Source organism: Mus caroli, chromosome 16 (assembly GCF_900094665.2).
Source record: "Mus caroli chromosome 16, CAROLI_EIJ_v1.1, whole genome shotgun sequence".
Lineage (NCBI taxonomy): Eukaryota > Metazoa > Chordata > Mammalia > Rodentia > Muridae > Mus > Mus caroli.
The window spans coordinates 26,432,298-26,459,152 of record NC_034585.1 but is presented as its reverse complement, the minus strand read 5'-3'; the positions used below and the strand labels follow the sequence as shown (position 1 = coordinate 26,459,152).

The following is a 26,855-nucleotide window of genomic DNA, read 5'->3' as shown; positions in this document are numbered from 1 at the left end:
AAAAGAAGGCTCCCCCTCAAGGACGTGCATGGAGATTGTAGAGGTGAGACCCACTGCATAGAAATGAGCGCTTCCATCCATTATGCAGTATTTGAATATAAAAGTCAAGTAAATGTAATCAGAGTTAACCTAGAATATATCAGTCAATAGATGTGATGCTTCCCATGATGAATTCTCAAAATGATAGCTTGTGTTCTTGTTTCCTCAGATATATTTGTCCTTGTGCTGATCTTACAGATGGGCGTATGTCTTTTCATTCTATTTGCGGATATCCCAGAGATGCATAGGCGTTTGGACGTAAGTATCCTCTGGAAGATGACGATGTTAGTATTTTTGTCACCAGCCTCCGATAGCAGGTCACTGTCGTAACTGACAGGGGCTCTCGGCACTGCCTATGGAACTTGGAAATGGCAGAGTTTAAAAGAGGGCTGATTTATATCTATTTTTTACTCAAGCTAATCAGGAAATAAGATTGCATCAAGTGTTACATTCTGGGACTAAACATAGCCTTAGAACAAGTATTGAGCCAGTTTTCATTGAAAACAAAATTCCCTGAAAGATTGGTAAAAAAGTCAGCTTACACATGCTTTGCTTTCAAATGCTGTTTAACGAAATTTTGCCTGCAAGAGTCTTGAGATTAATTCTCAAATCTGTACTTACTTTTAAAATCCATGTGTTTTTGTACTTTCATAGTTATATTTGAAAAGGTGCTTTCACAGAGCCTCACTCCTTAATTTCAAGGTGTCTTTCTCTCTCTCTTTTACATTTTAAAAAACATAACTGAGACAAGTTTGCAATCCCACAAGATACCATAATCTTACCTACTCAAGTGAGGAAAAGTGTGTGTGTATCTATGTCTATGTATGTCTATATCGATATGATATATGTGTGTGTGTGTGTTTGACTCTTACAGTCAGACTGGTACACTGGCAGAATAAAGGGGTTGTGGTTTTATTTGACAAGAACTTGTGTGGAGTCTGTGGCAGCAGGACTACAAAGAGGCATTATTTAGTTTAAAACCAAGCCTTTTTATTAAGTAAATATGGGCCTAGTTTAGGAAATGTGGTCTATTCAGGCAAGGAAAACTATAACATTATTATTCTTCCACCTTTTAAAATTCATGTACTGCAAATGGTCTTTGCCTCAAATTTATGAAGTTTATTATGAATCGAATCATGCTGTTTCACAACCTAAGTGTGTGTGTGTTACTAACAAATACATTCACATGGTTTAAAATTTTTTAAAAATTTAAGTACAGTAAAATATCCTTTCCAACCTAGCTTCTCTCTGGAGGCAATGTATGGCATCTGCTTTTTACATATCTTTACACTTTATTTCATACTTATGCAGAGAAGTTCATGTATTTCTTATGTGTGTGAATCTTTTCCTGCATTTTTACACAAAGATAGCAAACTATTCCATTCATCTATGTCCAGAGATGCTGATGTCCAAGTGAGATGTGCTATGCAAGGAATCTATTTATTGTAGGAGGTATCAGTGGGAGGAAAGAGCAAAAGCCAGGGAATGTAAGGAGAAGTGTCAGACCACCATGAAGACCAAAGCCAGCGAGGTGGAGAGGGGAGGAGGAGGGTCCCATGAGAAGCCTCTCAGTCCACAATGACTTAAGGATTAAGCAGAGACCATCCATCAGGGGTGCCCGATATCTTAGCGAAGCAAGCCTCACCCGCATCCATGCTGATCTTCCTTTTTGACCCTGTGTAGCCCATGGGAAGTGCAGCTTTGAGGTGAAGGCTGTCATAGATGTTGAGTATACTATTTGGGGTGGCCAATATTTATCTTCTCAGCAGCGGGAGACCTGAGTGGAACGTTTTCATAGCTGTGTATATTTATCTTCCCAGCAGCAGGAGAGCTGAGTGGAACATTTTCATAGCTGTTATAACAACATACACAGTCCTGTACCTTATTTCTTTCATGTAATAGTATACTTTGGTAATTGTACCATACTAACATAAAGTCCTTCCTCATTATTTTTAATTATGACATAACATTTTATTACATATATATTTACATTATATTTCATGATATAGATTGTGCATATACCATAACTTGTATGCAATCCCCTATTAACATGTAACTGTTTCTAATTTGTTGCTCTTACAAAGACACAGTAGAAGAACCATGTACATATCTTTTCAGTCATGTACAAGTATATGCCAAGTATAAATTCCTAGAAATGGATTTTAAATAATAATTTAGAGAACATTGTTATCCCTAGGTTTGCATCAGCTTTTACTCCCATCGACATATGAAGCATTGTATAAGACATGCATGTAGTATATAACAGAGTTTATTTGACTTATCCATCCATCTATCCACCCATGCATCCATTCATCTATCCACCTACCCACCCATTTATCTAACCATCCGTCCATCCATTATTCATCCATCCATCTATGCATCCATCCATGCATCCTTCTATGCATCCATCCATGCATCCACCCATCCACCTACCCACCCATTTTGCTAACCATCCATCCATCATTCATCCATTCATCCATGCATGCATCCATGCATACATCAATCTATCCACCAACCCACCCATTAATCTAACCATCCATCCATCATTCATCCATCTATCCATGCATCCATCCATGCATCTATCCATGCATCCACCCATCTACCTACCAACCCATTTATCTTACCATCCATCCATCATTCATCCATCTATCCATGCATCCATCCATGCATCTATCCATGCATCCACCCATCCACCTCCCACCCATTTATCTAACCATCTCTCCATCCATCATCCATCCATCATCCATCCATCCATCTATGAATCCATCCATGCATCCTTCTATGTATCCATCCATGCATTCACTCATCCACCTACCCACCCATTTATCTAACCATCCATCCATCATTCATCCATCCATCCATGCATCCTTCTATGCATGCATCCATGTATCCATTCCTCCATTAGGCCATTTACATACTTATATATCAGGCACTGTGCCTGAAGGGGGGTTGGAGGAAGGCAGAGGAAGTATGAAAAGAGCTTGATTTAGCTTCATGCGCTCCTTTGGTTGGTACCCTCATGAGGACTCAGAGTGTGCTGCTATAGGCAAAGCCCTGGGAGAGCAGCTTTGACTGAGTACTCCAAGGAAGGACTTGGATGAAGAGAAACATGGCACTGAAGGGCAGAGGGCCACATTGTGACAGTGGAGTTTCTCACATGTGTCCTCAGAGGTGCCTGGGGATAAAGTGACATTCCTGAATTCCTGAATTCCCTCTTCAAAAACCAAAAAGCAAGTGGATAAAAAGGGTTTACTATTATTTATTTTTTCAAAATGACCAAAATCAGTAAATGCAGAAATTTTAGATGAAAGAGACTAAGAGAGAAGGAAAAAAGAGTCACAATTCTCAAATGAACATCAGTTTTCTACACTTATAAGTTCTCTATCTATCTATCTATCTATCTATCTATCTATCTATCTATCTATCTATGCAATATGTATTATATACATATGCCATTTATATTCTACATGATGATGTGGGTGCCTCTGAAAGGACACAAGTGCTCTCACCTGTGAACCATCGCTTGTGAGTGTGTGTGTGTGTGTGTGCATGTGTGTTTGCTGTGATATATAGCCTATACAAATATACAGTGTGAGCATAAAAACTTTTCCAGCATATTTGTTCTAAGACTAAGTGTGCTTCATCTTCTGCCAGCTGCTCTGCACTCCTGTCCTGTGGAGAGTCTACATTCTCATCATGATCAGCTCCAACTTTGTTGTGTCCCTTGCTGTGGAGGTAAGTGCCCTCAGGCTGTTTGCTGTGTGCGTGAGTCAGGCTCAGCTCTTCAGGAGGTTGTGAATGGAACAACCTTAATGTGCAAAGACTTAGAGCTGTGATGGTCTTTCCTTCACTCAATGTGCAAAGGCTCTGCACAATGTGCAGTGTCTCTTCTCTGATGAGAAAACATGTAATCATTTAGCTCGACTATAAAGTGTAGTAGGGAGGATGCTTTCAGGTTATTTAGGGTTCTATTCATTCCTAAAATTTCCCAATATAGGCACAAATAGAATTCACATTTTAAAATTGAGATATGATTTGTGTACTATAAAACTCACCATTTTAAAGCATCAATGGTTTTTAATATAGTTGCTGAGTGTGCAGCCATCAACACTACCCAGTTCGAGAACCATTTTAACCCCCTCCCCCAAAAATCCTGCAACCCATAAGCAATTGATTTTCATTCCCATCCTCTCCACCTTGACAGCCAGAAACACACTTTCTGCCTCCATAGATTTTCCTATTTGAGACATTTCCTATCAATAAAATCATTCTGTATGTGGCTTTGTTTTTTTTCCTTTTTTGTTTTGTCTTCAGTGTTGAGGACTGAACTGAAGGTCTTGTATGTGCTAGATAAGCACTCTACCACTGGGTTAATTATTATCATTTTTACTAAATATTTTTATTACCAATCCTTTATTATTCTATATAATCTCCCTTCTTCAAAGCCAGGTATTGGAAGGAAATACCCAATGAAGGCATCCATAAAGGAGAGGAGAAATGTTAGGTATTCTCTCTCTCTCTCTCTCTCTCTCTCTCTCTCTCTCTCTCTCTCTCTCTCCATTTTGCTTTGAGTTGTAGAACTTAAGTATTTCAGCAACTGGAGTATTCACAGTGGGCTGTGAGTTCCTTAAAACTTGACCTCTCAGCTAGTACTGTGCAGACAGAGTTCCCAAGGTCATTCCATCCTGTGTAGAACAGTGGTCAGTGGTTGGTGGAAGAACAAAGGACATCGTTGGGGCACTGGAGCCTCTCTCTGCAGGCTAAAGCAGTGAATGCTAAAGCAGAGGGCATCATGCTCACCTGGCAGGCTTGGTGAAATGGGAAGCACAGATTCCAAAGGCCTCCCCTTGATGTGTCTGGCTCAGTAGCTGTAGACTAAGTGTGAGAGCTTGTACATCCAACAGGTTACTAGGGGATTCTACTGTGTTGGGTTCAGGCCACACACTCTGAAAACACTATGCTGCGCCATAATTCTCCAAAGCAACTAGATTGATGTGAGTGTACTATGACTGCGTTGCAGAAGGGTGGTCCCCACCATTTAGAGCTGTGGTGGTTCTCAACCTCCCTAATGCTATGACCCCTTAATACAGTTCCTCATGCTGTGATAACCTCCCCCATCATAAAGATGTTTTGTTGCAACGTCATAACTGTAATTTTGCTACTGACATGAATCCAAATGTAAATATCTGTATGTGATCCTGGGGTAGTGGCCCACAGGTTGAGAACCAGTGGTTTACCGGGTAATCCCATGTAGAAGTTGTGCTGACTTTGCTGTCCTTTTGGAACATATTTCTCCATATCTGCATATTGACATTCTGCTCCCTCCTCTGTGGCACTGTTGCCGGACTGACCTCTTCATGAATCTTTTCTGATCCTTTGGTCTGCTAGGCAATTAGCAAAACTCACTAAGTGCACTTTGAACAGCAAAAATATTTACTGACTTGGGAACCAGACTCGAGGTGGACACTTCAGGACTCCCAGGAGTCAGTCAGAGGTCTGTATCTTCAGTACCATCAGCCTTAGCTGTGTCCTTTCATGGTTCCTGTTCAGGTCTCTCTCTCTCTCTCTCTCTCTCTCTCTCTCTCTCTCTCTCTCTCTCTCTCTCTCTGATTCATTCATTTATGGGCATAAAGAAAACAGGAAACACAAGTTTCCTGGCAGATATCTTCATATATCACATTAGTTAGGACTGTCTTATCCTTATTTTGAGTAGAAGGCATTATGGGTAAGTCAGTCCATGCTCTGAGAGGTTAGTTTAGACCGTTTGTCTGTTTTTGTTTTTGCTTTTCAGATGGGTAGATAAGGAAGCTGAATGGTTGCCAAGTGTCAAAGTCTGTCATAAAGTCCTAGCAGAAAGCCCTTCTCCAGTTGATACAATTAAAGCAAAGGGCATAAACTCAGACAGTCTTTCTAGTATGAAGCCTGGCTTCATTTCCTTCTTGCTGCCTGATATTGGGCAAATTATTCTGTTTCATTGGGTTTACTCCTTCTGCTAAAAAAGTTACTAGTAATCATACCTTATTTTTTTTATTTATTTCATTGGGTATTTCTTTCCTTTACATTTCCAATGCTATCCCAAAAGTCCCCCACATGCTCTCCCACCCACTCCCTCACCCACCCACTCCCCCACCCACCCACTCCCACTTCTTGGCCCTGTCGTTCCCCTGTACTGAGGAATATAAAGTTTGCACGACCAAGTAATCATACCTTATTATATATGTATATGTATATGTATATATATATATATATACATATATATAGTATACAACAATATAGTATACTGTATATATAAAACATATATCATACACATATATAAACATACATATATATTTATATCTGGTATATATCTCATATATATGATGTATATATATTATTTATACCACATACATATCTACATACCATATATACCACAGATATATACATACATGCAAATCTTATATATGTATGTTATATATATGGCATATATACACATATATGTATATATGTATCATATATATGTACACATATACATGCATACATGTACATACATATAGTATATATGTGATATGTATACACAAAATATACCATTAGGCCATATACATACATATATGCATATACATATATACATACACAAGTACACATGTACACATATACTTATACATACACATATACATATACATGTAGAGAGAGACTGAAATGTGAGCAGTGAGAAGCACATACTAGGTGTTTAATAGACATAAACCTCTCCAGGCAGGGTTGCACTGCCTATCTGTAATCATAGAACTTGAGAGGCTGAGGTAGGAAGATCAAGTTTGAGGCTAGACTGGACTGTATGAGGAGATCCAATCTTAAAATTCCAAACCTAAACAAAACAAGTAAAAATAAACAGGAGCCCTCACATGCATACAGAAACAAACATGACCAAAAAAACCCAGTATAAGCAGTAAGCCATCATTATCTCTTGTGGCGCTTACTCTTCCTTACTTTGTTTCTGTCAATCTTTCATGCCTTTATACATTTGTTCTTTCCACAATCGTTCACTGACCCCTAGATCAATATCCTAGGGCAATTTTCCAGGATAAAGGTAACAGAGGGGTGGGACTCACAATCTGTGTGAAGTCAGCACACACACACTCTTCTCTTGCTTGCCATTAAGCTTTTCTGGCGAGGACTCGTGTTGGTAGCTATTGCATTTAAAATCCTGCTTAATTCTAGTAGGAGTTGGGCAAGAGCCTTTTAAACAAATATCAGAAATGACCTTGTTCATGCCCAGCCGTTGGATGGGTAATTGTCACAAAAGCTAGGCATCTTCTTTGGTTCCCACATCGAGTGAGAAATGGCGATGCACACATGCACGTTTATTGTGGGTTGCCAGTCCCTTCCAAATGGAGACACAACATCAGGGAGCAGGACCTTCCACCTTAGATACCTTCCCCATGGCATCCACTTGTTTAGTCATCCCTTTCTCTGTGGTCAGCTGGTGCTTAGCAGTAGAGTAGTGAGTCTTTGGTAGAGGGCTATTATAATTGAGATTGACAGGTGCTATGCTGTCCTGCCTCGTGTGGTGAGTGAGCCTAAGAGAATAGGTGCAGACCACTAAGGACTCAGCAAGATGTCTTTCCTTAGGTGGCTCTGTATATACACTCTGTTCCAGAATATAGAAAGGAATTCTGGGTGAGCTGAGCTAAGCCCATCATACTGGCCAGGACAGGCTTAGCTATACATAGTCCCAACAGTTTTCTCGTGATGGACAGGTATGATGGCTGACTTCTGTTGCAGAGTTTTAAGTGTTGTCTAGTTTTCTGAGTCCTGGATCTAATCCTAGCTCTAAGGCTAATCTTACAGTAACCCAGAAATCAAGCAGATTTGAGCTCTTACTATGTGAATCTCATGCCCTGCCTGCTCAGAAGCATGGGAGCTCATATGAATAGCTTTAATAATACCCATCTTCCTTATTACTGTGGATGCATGTTTATGTACGTAAGTACTTAAGAACTGAGTAGTCAGCTGGAAAAGCTTACATAAAATTCTTTTAAAGAAATGGATTCTCATCAAAGCCTCACTTTTGCTTCTAGCTATGCAATTAATTTGCAAGACAGAGTCACAGGCAGATCACATCAGTTGTTCTTTGGAGAATGACAAGGAGGGAGTAGTCACACTTGGTATAAGGAGGAAAATGAGACCACATGTCATCTTTCTTTTAATTTGTTTGGAAAAGGCTAAGGTTTTCTACATCTGCTATATTTAAATTCTTGTAGCTGGTTTCAGTGACCCTGCCTTCTCCAAGTCCAAAGTATTTGTGAGAAGAGCTACCATCTTTCTGTTCCGGGAAGGTAGACTAGGTCTGTCTGGTAAGTACTGAGGTTGACCAGAAGGTGAAGTTGGCTCTCCTGAGTCTTGATTTCTGCCAAGAAGCCTTCCAGTGTTCAGAAAGAAAGACTCTGGCTAGGTCTGCTGCCAGGTCCAGCCTTGACACAGGATCAGGGTTCTCAACTGGAAGCAGGGATATCTGGTAACTGACAGGCAAGTTTTAAAGCTTGAGGTTGCGCTCTTGCTCTCGCTCTCTCTCTCTCTGGCTTGCTTGTAGTTGGAGGCAGTGAACACTTTGGCTCCCCCCTCGGGCTGGAGGTTGCGCTCTTGTGTGCTTCCTTTCTTGCACTCACACATAACACACGCACACACACACACCCCTTCTCTGCTCGCTCTCCTTTCTTTCTCACACACACTCTCTCACCTTTAACTTGCCCCAGTCTTTTATTGTTACTCCAAAAAGCAGGTAGAAAGACATTGTATAACCATTACCAAATGTGTCAAGTTCAAAAGAACGATCACATCTCACAAAGAATCAAGAATTACAATTGTTCCCCAAAGTTTCAAGTTTTCCCTATTCCTAGGCCCATGGCCAAAATAATAATTGCAAATGTATCATTATTTAAACCTTAACTTATTATACATTTACCTTATACTTCAGAGATCAGAGCTCTGAGGTCAGCTACATGCGGTTTTCTGTGAAGCTCTAATGATAAATGACATGGGCAAAGCTGCCAGGCAGTGGCCAGAAAGAGTAGGTTAACCCTTCACTCAGCAGTTCCACTAGCTTTCTGCTTCTGCACATTGTACACAATGACTCTATAGCTTTTTCCTTTCTGAATTAAAGTATCCCGTTGTTTGTGTTCCCTTATCCCATTTGATTATGTCTCTTATACTAATGATTTTCATAGTTTCAATAAATTTCACTTTCTGGTAATAGACACTGTATGACTGTAGTAGTACATGGCTCTGTCTCATTTTCTAATAATTTCTTTGCAAGTCAGACATTAATCTGAAACTACCATTGTGTAGTTATTACATTGTTTTCAAGATGAGAACGCACAGTATGCACCTGGGCCATTAGGACTGTGCTGTGCTGTGCCCCTATGCCTCAATTTTTGATAGTTTAAGAATCATTGCATCAAGGAACATCTAGTTTCACAGAGCAGAAGGAGAAAGAAGTAGGAAAGCCAGATATAATAGAATAATTATGCACACCAAGGCCACTGAAATGCAGTCACACACAAATGAAATTTATGCAGCCATTGTTCAGGACTAAGGTTAGGAGAGATGGGAATAACTTTTTTACAAATGTGCTGCTCAAGGGCTTCTGAGACGTCTCCATCCAGGCCTGCTTCAGGTAATTTCTTATTTCTGATGGCAGGTCCCCTCTAAAGATGTTTCTCCTGCTTCACAAAGTCCCAGACACCATCTATGTCATGGCATGCTGTCCCCAGTAGTAATGAATCTCACATAAACAAAAATAGGCAGATTTTAGTAATCTACATCTTCTATAGTTCCTCATTAAGTCTGTCTGTAAAAGATACACTGGATGGACACCAAAGTCAGGTATTTTTGTCAGGTTCTTATTTTCTGTTATGAAACTAACTAAGATATTCAACTTCTAGACAAAATATGATAAAATGGACCCCCCCCCACACACACACTAACCTTTTCTGTCATTTGTCTTATTACTAGTTTCACTTAAGCTTTAGATTAACCTATGAAATGAAGTGGCAGTCCAAAATGTTTGTAATTATATTTTTGCATGCGTATGGGTGTTTTTTCTGAATGTGTGTCTGTGTACCATGCACATGTGGTACCCTAGAAGGACAGAAGAGGACTGTAGATCCTCTGGAACTAGAGCTACAGATGGTTGTCATCTGCCATGCAGTGCTGGGAATTGAACCCTGGTCCTTGACAAGAGTAACTGACAGCCAGTGCTCCCAACTGCTAAGCTGTCTCTCCAGCCCCAAATGTTTTACAAGAGGCATCACTCTTATACTATTAAAAATGCATTTTAATGACGGCAAAGCATGTGCAGGCAGGGCCTTGGCAGACAACCAATAGTTAAAAAAGTAGTTCAGCGGGTGAGGAAAGGGTGCCAATCCTGCCCTGCCCTGCCCTACCTTGCCCTGCTTCGCCTGCACTATAAGGGCTGTTGTATAATCCTTACAGCACATAGAAGGAAGGGATTATTATTTCTAACCCAACAGGCTCAGGTTTTCTTCTTCAGTGGTGGGAATTGGACACAGGTCTCAGACTAATGACCTGGCCATAGTCATAGTTATGGAATCAATCTAGATCTCTCCAACCCCAAGACTGAAGCCTCTACTTAGATGGCATAGACCTGTGCTCATGGTTCGCAGTGCCTTGCTGAAGAGTATCAAAGACACATCGTGCATATTTCTACACATTCAGTTCTATGAAATGTTAAACATTTTACAAAATGTCATTTCATAAGACATGGAATTAGATGTGGTATGGTGTGAAATATAGAATTTGAATGATCTTAAATTTAATTTAGATGTGAGAGTCCCTAGAACTATCTTTGAGGTAGGATGCTTCCAGCTTAATCCCCAGGTTTTTTTAAAGTACCTCCATCCAGCTGAGTTTCTTAAGTAGGACAGGTTAAGAATATAGCTACAAAACTACTTAATATTTGCTTAGGTTCAAGAATTTTGTTCAGCTGAATCTAAACAAACACTGAAACAGTGATTATGATCTGTGGAATTCAATTAGGTAATTCAATTCACAAAATTATTTATCTTTTATCTTACAGAAGGCCATTATTGAAAACCGAGCTCTGTGGATAGCAGTCAAAAGATGTTTTGGCTATCAATCAAAAAGCCAGTATCGGATATGGCAGAGGAACTTGGCAAATGATTCAAGCTGGCCCCCACTAAACCAAACCTCCTACTCTGACATGCAGGGGGTGTCCTACAGCAACCCGGTGTTTGAGAGCAATGAGGAGCAACTTTGAAGGAAAGCGATACCTAAACAGTTATCAAAATGAAGATAAAAAGAACCTGTTTCAGAGATGTTAAAGCAATTTGACTCAACACTATCAGTTGGATTTGGGGACTATTCTCCCAACTCCCAGGACAAGTTAAATTTGCTCAAGTGGAGTCTATGGAGAACAATGTCCCCAGAAGATGGCATTCCTCCTAGCTTCTGGTGCATTGGTGACACCTATTGAACCAAGAATGGAGCAAGTGCTACAATGGGCCAAAAGATTGGCAGATATCAGAAGGAAAACATATCTTCTTAGAATAAGTCTTTCTCAAAAAAATAAAATGAAATGAGGGAAGGTCACACAGTGTGTATTCATAGAGTTATAATACATTAAGGATCAGTTTTGAATTATCGCTTGGTGGGAAAACTAACACAAGAAAAGCATCCTCTAGTTTCCTCTATCCAGTTTCAGATTCATGCCTCCCTTCTCCTTCTGGTCTTGCTCTGCATATTTACTACAATGGCACACACCCCTTCATCTCAGTGTCTTAAGGTACTCGAGTTCTTCTCTTGCTTCAGGTCTCTGGAACAGCTGTCCACAGGGTGACGATCATTTTGGAGTGATGACTCTTCCATTAAAACACAGGGACTCTATGTTCACCAGATCAGGAAGGAAATGCTGGAGGTGTGTGTGTGTGTGTGTGTGTGTGTGTGTGTGTGTGTGTGTGTGTGTGTGTGTGTGTGTGTGTGTGTGTGTGTGTGTGTGTGTGTGTGTGTGTGTGTGTGTTTCACCCTCAAAGCAGCATCTATTTCCACTCCCGTCTCATCCGATTAGAAAAGATAGAAAAGATTTGGCCAAGGATCTGAGGAGTGTGTTGTCTCTTAAATCTAAAGTTCAATAAGACCTATGACTATATAGGTCCCCTGCTTAGAAGGGCCTCACACTTGTTTAATACTGTGTTGTTTCTATTTTGTAAATTTTGGGGCTAAATTTATCCTACTTTCAGGCTCCACAATGATATACATGTATCGATTTTATTCTAGGGGCCCAATGGAAAGGGTATCAAAGAACCTAAGTATTGATTGTTCCCCTGATTATTACGTGTGCATCCAGGTTTTAGGAGTTTCTCATCGTACTCACACCCTGCTCTGCTCTTTTGGGGGAATTCTTCCTGTGCATTCTGTATTATATGCTGCCATGGAGCTAAGCCTACCATTTGTAATTCTTGCTCAAGAATGACTTTTTTCTTATAGTTTACCAAACAAAATTTTCTTATATTTTATCACCATGGGTGACTGGATTATATTGGATTGTCTCAGCATAGAAAACACATGGGCTTCACTTAGGTCTGTGGGTCACACTGAGCTTTAGAGCAACATCTACACATAGTTTTTTTTTTATTTAAAAATTATTTTTAAAAATATATTTTGATCTATTCCCCCTCCCCCAACTCCTCTCAGATCTTCCCTACTTCTGGACTGCCCCCCCCCCCGTGTGTGTGTGTGTGTCTTTCTTTAGAAAAACAAAAAACAAAAAACCCAAAAAACAAAAAAACCCAAAAACAAAAATAGCGAAACAAAACAAAAAACCTACAAACAAAAACAAAACCATAGTGGCCTGTAGGCACACACCTTTAATTTCAGCATTAGGGAAACAGAGACCGGCAGATCTCTGTGAGCTAGCTCAAGGTTAGCCTGACATACATACAGCACACATCGAATTTTAACGTAAAACAAAATTCCTATTATAAATGTTGTGGGGTATCCACTAGAGAAAACTTCTTAGACCTGGGTTTAAGCCAATAGAAAGTCTTCATTTGCCAGCCGGTGAGTACACCATTGTCCGGGATCCCAGTATAGCTCTGAGTATTCTTCAGGATGAGCTCTTAACCACAAAACCCATATCCTGGGTTGACACACTTCAGTCAACAAGAACCGTTAGCTAGAAGCAGAACTACAGAAGACAAAAAAGCAAAGTTAGAACACTTAGAGACTTTCCCAGAAGTATGAACGGACATTGGTGGATTAGGCCTTTGTTTTCATTTTGGCTGGTAGTGGAGTTTGAGTGCTGAGTTTTACAGCCTGAATGGCACTTCCATTATGGAGTCACTTGTCCTAAGGTCTGAATGCCCTGTTACAATAAACGGGAAAACCTAATGGACTAATGTGAGTAGGGGTGAATATCCTGGCCCAGAAGGTCTTCACTGCTTACCAACAGCAGCTAAAAGCATTCCTCCTTCACAGCTCTTGTGAGACTTTGAGATGCTATGACTGCAGCTGTTTTGCATACCTCCTAGCCAGAGGACACCTTGTCGTGTCTACTTTTTGAACAGGACAAGTAGAAAAGTCCCTGTTCCTGGGATGTGGTCTTATTATGCTCCTTAATACAGGAGGAAGTATGTTCTTTTGCTTCTCCACTGGTATGGCAGCTCTGACAGTCTTTCTAAAGTTGAAAGTTTTTCCTCATGTTCCACAAAGAGAAGGTTTTGGGTGAGTGCCTCTGGAGGAGGTCTACATTGAAATCATGAAGAAGAACACAGACAACTCAGGCTCGGATGATTTCACTGCCAAGGGCTTTCCCTCCCACTAACTGACTAAGTTTGTAGAGTTCTGGGACTCCACAAGGAAGGGCTTACCATCCCCACCACACAGGTGATAAGAGAAGACCCAGGTCTCAAACAGATCTCCTGTTAAGCCATACACTGTCACTACGTGACTCCCAATTGCAAGTAGGCAGGGTGTTCAGCATGACCTCACGGACAGGCAGAAAATGGGTTTCTTATTTGCTGGTTGAAGTCATAACAGACCTCAGTTCAAATGAATGCCAGGCATCCTGCCAGACTCAAGCTAGATGTCTATGTAAACTAAAAGCAAAGAACAAGCATCTGCTTATCTTTCTGGACTTTGAGTTGCCCACTCTTGCCTTGGTCCTCAAACGTTCCATTGAAAGGAATTTACAAATGGCCAGTATGGAGCTGTGTGAGAGGCTGGTTATGTTCCAGCTATTAAAAACTGTTGTCAAGGGGACTCAATTTGAAGACTATTTTGGGGCATCTTAGAAGCACTGAATAAAAGAAGAAGGAAAGGTCATCTCGGAGAGAGTAGAGCAGCAAAAGGAGGAGAGCTGAACTCAAGTGTTTTGAAGAGTTATCATTCAGGGGAAGAACACGGAGGCCCTGAGCAGGCAGATGAAAAGGAGAGGGATGAAGGACACAGGGGGACAACTTCAGGCTAATAACAACCACTGTCCTCAGGGCCAGCACACAGCCTTTCCTCCATGACATCAAAGATGTGAGGGTCTTTTTCCAAAAGTGAAAAGAGAAGGAAGTGTAGTACCAGCTAGCTACAAAAACTCTCAGGCTTAGCACCCTTGTTGCCTCTTCTTTATGCTGTGATGTGCATCTAGCAGGCACAATAAGATCTGTGTTGGGGGTGGGGCGGTAAAAATGCCGGTAAGTGGCCTGACTATGAATGTTGTTCTTCCTGCCACTGATACACTTGGTCAGGACCAAGACTTTGAGGAAAAGAGGATTTGGTCACATGATACAAATTCTTTGTTTTCCTTGACTCTCAGAGGAGCGTGTAGACTGAGTTCTCCTGCCTACACACACAAGTCTAAGATGACCTTGGACCCTACATTGTCCTTGTGTACACATAGAAGTGTTCATGCACATGCTTGTTCATGTGGTGATGGGAAAGTGGTAATTAGCTCAGCGCTTTGCATTTAGTGTGTGCTGTCATAAGTTGTCTGTAAGGAAGATGCAAGTTAAACCTATAATGTATTGCTAAAATCTGTCTCTCTGTCTCTTGTCTTTCACTCTTCCTAACAAATAGATATGGTCCATTCCAATAGTGTCAAATCAAACACCCTTCACAAAACTCTAGGTAGTCCTCTAAAGCCACAGATGTGATTGCTTCCTGCTTTATATAGAGGATGTGATATTTACAATATTTATTCTTTTGTTTAAACCTCATAACCATCTTTGGAGAAAAGCCGGGGAGTGAAGTCTTCTATCTTCCTCCTTTCAGGGAGGTGTCAGATACTCTCATAGTCTCAGGAATATGGTCAAGGACACACAGCCAGGGGTAGAGGGCTGGACTCAGACCCAATTCCTCTATCAGTAGGTTCCCCTACTGTGCGTTTCTTTAATGTTGTTTTCTTCAAGATGAAGAGTTTGCAGTACTGAAAAGCACCATGGCAACTATCCAATAAAGTTGCTGCCACAAGTATAATTTCCTCTTGGAAGAGTTTTTAGTTTCTCACAGAAGTTCTCCTGAACTTTACCATCAATCAGAGAAAAGGTCAACTCCCACAGTGGAGAGTAAAGTCAACCACTGCCCTGTGAGCACGTTTCATGTGGTCAGATGAAGTTGTGGTTGCTGACTTTAGCCTCCACCAGAGAAACTGACATTTCTACTAGCGTTTGTTCAACCTCTCCTTTGCAGAGCTTTTCAGGGTCGTATAGATTCTCTTCTGGCTTTGAACCACGTTCACTCTGTGTGCATTAAAAAATGCCCGAAAGTTGCTGCCGTACCACAGTCTCTCTACCCCTTGGTTTCCAGTACACTGTACAAATGACTTTCTAAATGTGATCAATAGAAATATTTTCTTTAAAATTAAACAAATGTGCAAAGAACAAGAAGAGAACACAACTCTGCTAGAGCTGCAGTCATAGCCTTTGATGTGAGCCTCCTGACCTTCCCCATCACACCCATCCTGGTGCTCACTGTGGTGTTCTAAATGATACATGTCCCTCAGAGGATCAGGAATTTAAGTACATGGTTCCTAGTTGATGGTGCTCTTTGGGTAGGTTTAGGATAGGTGACCTTTCTGGGTTTTAAGAATATAAAGGCTTGTATCATTTCTAGTTTGTTTTCTGGGCTTCCTCAGGCTGTGAGCTCAGCATCCAGTTCTAGCTGTTGATCCTGCTGTGTGCTGCCACACTCTCCTCACCCCTGCCATGATGGACCTACCCCTCTGAACCTCAAGCCCAAATAAATCCTTTCTTCTATAAGTTGCCTTAGTCATGGTGTTTTTACCACAGCAACAGCAAAGTAACAAATGCTTTGCCCCAGGAAGAATGTGCTTGCTCTTCTCTCTGTCTCAAATGCTCTTGTCCAACATCCCCAGGCCCCAAGTTGTTCCTATTGGATGTTTCAGTCACATACCACGTCTTCCGAGAAGCCTTACTTGGACATTTGATATGATGTCCCACACCTTTGGATTGTTTTCTGCACCATACTTGTACAGCCCTTAGGTGACTAAGATTGACAGAGATCCTTGTTTCAGGAACAATTCATTAGGAAATCAATGAGCTGAGTCTAAAATCCAGGTCTTATGGCTTCTAAATCAAGATTATTTACAGTATTCAGCACAAGTTATATTCTTCTGATCAAATTAGCTGATCCACTGGCAAAAAGAATGCAAATCATTGCTGGTCTTTGTCCATACTTGAATACAAAGCTCTCCCGAAGCCATCTACATTTTCAGCTCTGTTTCTGTACTGTGTCTCCCTCCCTCCCTGTCCCCCTTCTCTTCTTCCATCCGTCCCTCCCTCCCTCCCTCCCTCCCTCCCTCCCTCCCTCCCCTCTTTCTACCTCCCTCCTTCTCTTTTTTCCTCCCTCCCTCCCTTTCTCCCTCTCTCCTTCTCTCTGCTTGTAGTGTTGGCTCCATTGAATGTCTGATGACTGCTCTGTGATAAAGGATACACACATACTGATTAGAGACAGTGTTCTGCTTGAAGTTGTGGGTAAGGGTGGCCATATGGCAGAGAGCCTTACTCCTGTGGTGTGTTGGATGCACTAAATAACTGTGAAGACACCATTCATACTGTACTGCAACCCCAAACTGGCATCAAGGAGTTGTTTGGATGCACACAGAAATGGGTGAGTTCTGAAGAGTGCCACCTGTCCCTTCTCCACTGAGTCCCTATGTTAGAGGGCCCCTCTTGACAGTGCCCTTTGTGTAGAACTTCTTTTCTACCAGGGCTAGACTACAAGAGGACCTTAACTGATTTTTCTGACTGAGAGTGCTCTTCTATCTCTTTCAGATTTGTCTGAATTCTACTGTCTAAATCTGATGGTGTCATGTCCATGGTAAGAAAAAGTGCTCTACATTATTTACCATATAAAGTGCACATTGCTCATTACAGAATTCAAGGTCCTTTACTGTACTCAGCTATGGTCTCATCTCAGATCCCCCTGATGAACTTTCTGTTTCAGAAAATCTAACCTCTTTTCAGAAGCAGTATTCATGGCTCATCCTTAACATCCTGGCTCATACTCTATCCAGGGCATCAACAAATCTTACTTTCATCCAGATCTTCATATCTGATTAAAATGATGCCTGGTTTGCTAAGCCTGGAGTAGGGTACCATTCTGTCTTTACAGTCTGGAGTGGGGTGCCCTTGTGCTTGCACACCCATCACATTTTACACCCACAGCCTTCCCATCTTGTACAGCTTTACATTTCAACCTAGTATGTGTGATCTTATGGTGTCTCAACTTCTGACCCTCCCACCCAAACCCAACTTTGAGTATAGAGTGAATTCTTTGAGGATAGGGACCACACCTGTGTGATGTCTTCTTCTTTCCCTGACCCTAGCACAGGGTCACGTTCAGCAAGCAGCTGTGACATGATTGAATGAAAACTACAATCTGGGACATTCTGACAACTTACTTTTCCTCCATTGTCTGTGGACATCTGTTTTCCATTCAGTACAAAGAAGCTTAAATCAGACAATAGCACCATGAATAAAATCAACCATAAAGGCAATGTACAGAGATTATACTGTTGTGCCTAATACCCTTGGCTTTCCATTTTTGTAATGAGGGTATGGATGTGTGGCACAGAACTGGAAAAGTTAGGCAACTACTACAGAGATTATCTCAATATGTGTAAGACAGGTGGCTTTTAATAAGGATACAAGGACTTTCAGAGGAAAAGATTCAACCCAAAGAAATAGTTGCAGCAAACAAGCTTATTTACAAGCCAGGTATTGCCTATAAAGGGGTGGGGGCAAAGTTCAAGGGCAGAGGAGCAGCCATTTTCATCTGATTTCACCTCACTTTGAGGAAATTCCAGATGTCTAAGGGAGAGAGAGAGAGCCATAATTAAACACACCACCACCCCCCACACGCACACAGGAGATATATACAGAGAGAGGATGATTGTAGAATTTCTTCTACGATCTGTGGTCTGTATATCAGAATGTATTATAAAAGCAGAGCAGAGGAAACCTACTGCCCTCTGTCACCTGTTGCAGAAAGGTGAAAAGAGGACAATATAATCAGACATATCACAGAGTCTCAGGATCCCTGTCAATCAATTCCAGGGTCAGGCAAAAACTCACAAATACCTGACTGTAGGAGTGGGAGGTGATCGCCTCAGAGTGATAGCAATGACCTACCACCTTCAATAGAAGTTGGGGCAGGGAAAAGCATCTCTCCAAGAGCACTGCATTCTGCAACCATTTCAGGGCCTTCTGTGACCTTCTCAATGACTCAGAAAGAGCTACAGAGCAGAGGTTTCTGTGGTCTTTTATTTTGGATCAACATGCCAGGTTCTTGGGGCCACAGGATTGTAAAATACAATGCTAAGAAGGAAACGTCCACACAGGGCGCATGTCAACAAAGAGATCGTGTGCAGAGGAGGACACAGGGAGTAAACTCTTTGAGTAAGGGCCACTGAGTAGCAAGGCCACACTCAGCCTGGAGTTCAGGGAGGGACAATGCAAGCAGAGGTGCTTCTGCAGCTGACTGAAACTTAAAGCTGAGCCAGCTTCCTCGTGACCTAGCCAAGCCTAGCCCTGAGAATTGCTTAAAAATAAACAGCACAAAGAATGCAGGCAAATGGCATGACTAATTAGAAACCAGTTTGATCTGAAGGCAGTTTTGCAGGCTTGAGTCTCCCACAGTATCCTAAGTATCCCAAGAGGCATACTTAGGAACATCAGATCTTGGTGTTGACCCCTGCAACCTCATCTACTCACATGAGCTGGGAAATTCACGAGTTGTTGGGTTACAGTGGATGGACTAGGGCAGCAGGATTCTAGGGGTGTGGCTGGGGCGCTGGCACCTAATATATCATGGATAGTCAACCTCAAAAATATCCCTTTGGAACAATGACATACTTTAAAGCATATCAAAAATTTCAGATAGACCTGATGTTAAATTTAGTTTGTTTGTTTTTCTGATTTGTAATTTTGATCAAATTGGTCATTGTCTGTTGTAGTTTTCTTGGCTATTGGCCATGGAGCATTCAGTGTCACCTCATGTATAATTACAAAAACAAAACAAAACAAAACAACAACAACAAACAAACAAACAAACACCCCAAATGTAGCACAATTTATTTTCTTTCATCTTTCCGGCTAGAAGGAGCCTTCTCAAGTCTTGCTCTGGTCTGTGGAATAGCCATTTAATCTGCTGTGTGAATCAATAGAAGAGTAAATGCCAGGCTTTGTAAGTGAGGAATGAATGAATTGATTAACACATTACAAATGTATATGGCTGAATGCACAGAACTCTCCATCACTGAAAATGTAATCCTCCAAGTTTTTCTAGCTGTTTAAAGTTATTAGCTTTAAACATTAGTCTGATCATTCTTATTTAAAATACAATATAATGTCTTGCCAGACTTTGTTTCCAGAATCAACTTACATTTCAAAGTAGTTGTTTTATTTCCTAGACTTCATTTTCAGCCTCTGTCCTCCTCACGCCTCAAGAACTATTTCTAAACAGGTCCTTCCTGGATCTCCCTGAGGGCACAGATGCTCTGGGAAGTGTAGAGACCTAGGCAAGGCATCCAGATGTACTTGGCATATTTTTAGGTACAATTACATTGCCTCTTTGCTCGTAGACCATGGGCCAGCTCCTTGACTCCAGGGAAGCATTTACAGCAACTTGTAAGCATCTTTTTGGAGCATGGTTCTCAAACATGAAAATCCCCAAGGAGTTTGCTAGAAATAAATTCCTGGCTCAGCCTCAAACACAGTTGCATCCTCTGCACCGGATCCTGCAGAGCTGTGTCTTCATCAGGCTCACCATATGAATCTGAAAACTCAAATTCAGGGACCTACCTAAAAGGTTTCTTTAAATGTGAATTAGTCCCCATAAAGACTCTTGATTTTTTTTCCTGCCAATTTATCTTGATTTGAGAGAACATTGTGGGTATATTTCCTTAGGAAATGCTATTTGTCATTATTCACTCTGTATATTTTAAGGCAGCCCCAAGTGAGGAACCCCACTGACAAATCTCTCTCCCGTAGGTAAGTCTGTTTATCCCTACCCTTTGGTAGAGCTCAGAGAATTGCCTATTTCCTAGGATACTCACTAGTATCTCCTAGTGAGTTCTGTGGGGAAAGCATTGATTGCCACGGGTCAACAGCAGAAGCATGGAGAGGTCCAGAACTTGACACCTGCTCTTCAGGAGAGGAGAGAAATACTGCCCAAACTCTGTTCCTGAGGCTATGCAAACTAGAGCGCCCTTCAGGGAAGGGAGAGAGAATATTTCTTCCTAGACCATAGTTAGGCATGACTATGTAAAAGAAGTATTCATCACTCCAAGCATATTAGGCTGTTCCCAACTGATTAGCAAGAAATCAGTTTGTGTTGGGACAGCAACATTGAGATTTCTAGTTTCAGGACCGGTCTGAATCCTCATAATGTCCATTTAGCCTTTGTAGGCACATATTTCAAACCCAGCTGTTTTCTTCCTTGGGGTTTTGGCACTGAAAAGTGCACTTGAACCCTTGCTGTTTCTGTAGGGGCAACATCAACTTCACCTTTTTGTTCTTTGACCTTCGCTCATCTCTAACTGGTGTTTTGGGCAGCAACAGCATAAGCAGAGAGATGAGTTTAGAGCTTAATAAGGTGAAGGGCTGACAGCAACCAGGCAGCTTTTCGGGCCACATCAGACTCAGGTTGGTGACTTACATGACAAGCACAGTTAACACTTATCAGTTATACTTATGGGCACTTGTCATTCTCGTTAAACAAGTCACAGACACACAATTAACAGTTGGAGTAGATGTGTTCTTGTGGCTAGTCATAATGAAAGCCCTTCAGGATAAGTTAGAAAGAAAGACACACTGTTCCTGTGCAGCTGAATACACAGAGCAGGAGTGAATGTGGCAGTGCTTCCTGCAGTGTTGCTAGCACTCAATACATTTCTAGCAGCCTAAGAAGATATTGGATTCCTGTATAACTATTCCAACTCCTTCATCAGAAGGTATGGTGAAGTTTTATCCGTTGGGGATGCATAGGACATAGGAATGTTTAACCTAAGGAGAGAAGAAACTGGAGACTTTATAGTGAAGAGACTAAGTCAAGGAAGAGTGTAGAGAGATGGAAACTGCCTGTTTGATAGGTAGCTTTCTTCTCCCCAAGAGAGAGGAGATTAGTGATGTCTACCTAGACTTTGAAGTAGAAACATTAGACACATTCCATCCTTTTCTGGAGTCCGAAGAAGCATGTCAATTATCTATTAATTTATTATTTATTATTAATCTATTATTTATCAATGTCAATTTATTGTTCTTAGGAAAACCGGGTGAGACAGTGGGAGCTAATATAAGCAAGAAAGGCATTGTAAGTTTTGACTCTGTGTGATACTACAAGGGAGGTTTAAGATACAGGTCCCATTTCACTCCGTTCCAGCTCTCAGCGAAGGAGAGGCCTTGCGACATCTGCCACCACCCATCACTGGCATGAGGCTGCCTGGGAAGAATAAAGATAGAAAGTAAATTCCTGATACTTGTTGGCACAAAGGCGGGGGGCAAGGCAAAGGGTTCTAAGTCAATTATTTAATGATTATCTTAGAGATATGACACCTGAAGAAGATGTGTTAGTGTTAGACCACTAAGGCTTCTAAGGGAATCCAAGAAGGCAACAGACAGTATGTACCAGTTGGTTTTTCATTTTGCTTCTGACCAACCCAAAGGCCAGCAGATTACAGGTTGGAAAATGAGATCATCCATCCATATGGTATGAACTGAGTTCCCACCACATCCACCTTCCCCCTGTTAAGTTCTTAGGGTGATAAATGGATTGCTTATTGGATGTGATGGGTTGTTACTAACTTGTGTCAGGTGTCATTAGAATAATTCCCAAAGCAAAGCTGGGAGCCTGCTGGATAGTGAAAGTTTCCTAATTCCAAACGTATAAAGAACTTGGAAAGAAGAGCTGGCTCCATGAGAAGACAAATCAATTAATACTTATTTGGTGACTAAAGAGTCCAAGACTTTAAAATTCTAGACAGAAGAAATAAGATGAGAAGAGCCACGTCAATGATGCACAACAGATTAACAGTATCTGCAGAGCACACAGTCTCATTTTATATTGAAAACCAAGCATAACATCAAATTTAATCCAACTTCTGGGACTCGACTCTCTGGAGAGCCAGAAAGAGGTAAGTCAGCTACCCAAGCCATGTGTTAGCCCCTGTGGAAGAAGCAGGAAGAATAGCCATGCCTAGAATAGGTACAAAAATGAGAGTCCCAGAGAAAACATGGACAGAAGAGGGATGGAGCCTTCCCTCCTGGATCAGAAGTCAGTAATGAACAGGTAAGTGGAGTAGTGCTTCCCCTTCGTTCCTTCCTCTGTAATCAGCAGACCTTGGGCTTTCTTACTTTCTTTTAGAGGCTATAACTATTGCAATCATCTGCCACCTTCAAACACAAAACCTTTGGAAAGAAATTCCAAATCAGATTTTACAGAAGGAAGGAAGATAACTCAAAGGATATGCTAAGCAATGTATAGTGCACATACCAGCGTTTTGTACATATAATGTATTGTGTGTGTATGTGTTTGTGTGTGCGGTGTGTTTGTGTGTGTGCGTGTGTGCGTGTGTGTGAATTCAAGCCTGGCAATGGGAGATGATCTTATCAAAGCTCGTTTGCTAAAAGGTCACATGTGAGTTCAGTGGCACACGAAGAACACATAAGATTTGGAGTAAGGGTAGCATAGCACTAGTTTATAGTGTTGCCACTCCAAAGGAACTGAAGTCAGAATGTGGAAGAGGCTTTGAACTCCCATGTCCATTGGAGCTTTATTCACAGTAGTCAAGACATGGAATCAACCTGGGTGCTCAACAGGTGAGTTAATAAAAATGTATATTGCACAACAGAACATTATTCAGCCACATAAAGGAGGAGATTCTATCATTAGCTGCAGCATGGATAGATGGGATGTGGTTAGGTTAAGCAAAATAAGGCAAGCACGGAGAGGCCAACAGTCTCTGACATATGAAAGCTGATTTCAGAGATCTAGAATAGAAAATTATCAGAGAATGAGAAGGATGTAAGGGGGGAGGGGAGATGGGGACAGATGGACAGTTAGATGGAGGAATAACTTTTAAAGTTCTCTAGCACAACAGGAAAATGGGGGTTGACAAAAGCGAATTATGTATTTCAAAACATCTTGTAGAGATGATTATGTTCTTACCAGAGATAAATGATGGATAGATGCCTGAAGCAAAAGATAATGTCAATTACCCTGTCTGATTTCACACCTGTATTGAGATGCCTCCCTCTACTCCATAAATATGGATGATGCCGCATTAAGAACAAAAACACATTTCAAAACTGGTTTGGGTTCAGGAGGGCATCTCCAGGAAATTGAGTTCAAGGGCAAGTCTGTGCCTCGTTCTCTCTGGACCTCATTTTGAGATGGGGACAGGGCTTCACATGTGACAATTGTTCACATGTCGGTGAAACCAAGGGCAGTGGAAGAGTTTGTTACCTGCTGTCCTAGTGTTTCTATTGCTGCAAAGAGACACCATAACCATAGCAACTCTTACAAAGGAAAACATTTAATTGGGACTGGCTTAGAGTTTCAGAGGCTTACTCCATTACACTCATCGGAAGACCTGGCGGCATGCAGGAAGACATGATGCTGTAGAAGGAGCTGAGAATTCTACACCTGGATCTGCAGGCAGCAGAAAAATATCAAGACACAAGACCTAGCTTGAACTTCTGAGACTTCAAAGAGCATCACTAATAACCCACTTCCTTCAACAAGGCCACACCTACTCCAACAAGGCCACACCTACTCCATCAAAGCCACACCTATTCCAACAAGGCCACACCTACTCCAACAAAGCCACACCTCCTAATATTTCCCTTCCTTATGGGCTAGACAAGTGTTCAAACTCATGAGTCTATGATGTCCATACCTATTCAAACCACCACACCTGCTAAGGCCCCTCGAGCAGATGTTTTTGGTGCCCATACAAGAGTGAATTCTTAGTAAGACAATGCAGATGTCCATCCTCTGGATTCAATTTACTTGCCTAGATTTTTCCTCTTCAACAATAATAAAGAGACAAAGGGAGGCCACAGCACCACTTATGATACTTTTGTATGATTAGTGAAAATTTCAGTTCATAATTGAAATACATTACTAATCTTAAATATACCTTTGAAATTAAAGTTTTAAGTATGTGTTATTTTTTTTTAAATTCTGTCTCTCTGTCTCTCTGTCTCTGTCTCTGTCTCTGTCTCTGTCTCTCTCTCTCTCATGTGTGTGTGTGTGTGTGTGTACATGTGCATGCACATGTAAAGGTCAGAGAACAATGGTGGGAGTCTTCTCTCTCTTTTCACTATGTAGTACCCAGGCATTGAGCTCAGGTTGTCAAGCTTGGCAGCAAGTGCCTTTACAACCCAAACCATCCTGTTAGCCCACTTTTATTTTCTAAAACTAGACAACAGGTTATGAAAAAAAATGTTCCATCAATGTAATGATTTAATAACTGCCCAGGTTTTACCTTTGGTAGGAATTATATTTTCATTAAAATGTAGTTATCGGTTGCTTCAGTGTTATTGTTGATTACAACAGACTTTCTTCTCCTTTTGTAAAAACACCTTTAGCATAGTCAAAAAGAATCAATTACTTCTTGCATGCTGATGTTTATTTAAGAATTTCTATCAACTGTCATAATCATACATACAAAATCCAATGAAAGACAGCATTTATTTGTTTATTTTTTTCCTAGCCAATGATGTTACTCATTTTGTAACTTGGTTGACATATCTGTCATATAAAAGAGGGCAGTGGAAAGAATTACCTTCTCTTGGTGTCAGATAAGCTGTCTCCACACTGGGATCCCAGGATTTGTCCTGTGAACACAGCCTCAGCACACTATCTCCTTTTCCAGGTCCCAGCTTCCCCATGTTGATGATTGACAGGCATTTGACTTACAACCTTTTGCACATGGGCAGCAAGTAGGCACGTCATTAGGTCTCTGCAAATCACATGTACACATACACACACACACACACACACAATTTAAAAATCCCTTACATGTTTTTACACATGTATGGTTATGGTTACTTTGGCTGTATGTATATCTGCATATCACCTGTGTGCCTGATACCAGTTGAGGACAGAAGAGACATGGAATTATGGTTAGAAAACATTGTGACCTGCCATGTGGATGTTGGAAATTAGACCTGAGTCCTCTAGAAGAGTAGCCAGTGTTGTTAACTGCTGAACCATCTCCCCAGCCATTTAAAGACCACCTTTAGGAGTTATGGGTCTCTTTCCCATTTGTTCCTTGATAATACGATTTTGTTTCTCCTTGTGTATGGTTTTGGGCACAAAATTCCTAATGTATTGATTCCCCAATTTGATATTTAAGATACAGAATGGGAAAGATCACTCCCATGCTTGCAATGTGAGCAGCCACGTTTGTGTTTATTAAAGCCACCTCCATCCTATTGTATCTGGAGAGAATATGTGGATTGTTTTGGTTCAGTAGGATTGTTGGATTGGAAAATAAAGGGATGGTTGGCTCTACCTATGTACAGAGGGACTGGGCATTTACATGTTTTGGCCATGTACCGACATTCACATGCCTTCTTTACCCATGTAATTGTTGCAAGGTGATCGTAGGCCATTCAGTGAGATACTATAACCTCTCCACTTCCTGTTACATGCTTTATAGACTCTTGAATTCTCCTCCCCTCACTTTTGTAAGCCTTTGAGCCTTCCTCAGTACTACCTTGCACGTGAGTCCTTCGAGTGTGCTGTCATTTTGTACTTTTTTGTGCTGTGGGTCCCTAGAGATCTGGGCTGTCCTATCCCTTTGCTGTTCTCTGAGACTGACTGCCAGGTGGCCCCCAAATCCATATTATCTTCTTTCTGGCATTCAGATGGCTTATAATTGTAGTCTGCTTTTCAGGGAAGTGTGGTCTGAGATACAACCCATCTTTTGGCATAAGTACAGAATACTTCTTCCAAGACTGGTCTCTAGAAACCTTAACATACTGTCCTGCATGTACCCATCCCTCATAAGGGTGTAGCTCCAAGATTTTACAAATTGAAGATTGTGGTATCAAAGTAGGAAAGCCCTGAAATGCTAAAAACCATTTTCCCCATGTAGGTAACTCAATAGTATTGATGAAGTAGAATGTTCTAGTAAGGAATAATGATGAGTAGAGACAATAACAAAAGAGGATTGAGATCTAGATCAGGCATCCAAATCTGATTTCCCTTTAGACCCAGAAGTGGGTGATGCGAAACTTGTCTCTGCTAAGGAGAACATGAGGTGTGGTTCTAACCTGTTCCACCTT

At 41.2% G+C, this 26,855-nt stretch overlaps 1 protein-coding gene across 1 annotated transcript in view; it reads left to right on the top strand.

Annotated features, from left to right (window-relative positions):
- Positions 1-11,631, top strand: part of Atp13a4 (ATPase 13A4) — a 130,881-nt gene extending 119,250 nt beyond the window's left edge. The window contains exons 29-31 of the mRNA XM_021184681.2: positions 209-297; positions 3,694-3,774; positions 11,111-11,631. Coding sequence (XP_021040340.1) covers positions 209-297; positions 3,694-3,774; positions 11,111-11,311 — 371 coding nt within the window. The 3' untranslated portion in view covers positions 11,312-11,631. The remainder of the gene's footprint in view (positions 1-208; positions 298-3,693; positions 3,775-11,110) is intronic.
- The last annotated feature ends 15,224 nt before the right edge of the window (positions 11,632-26,855 follow it).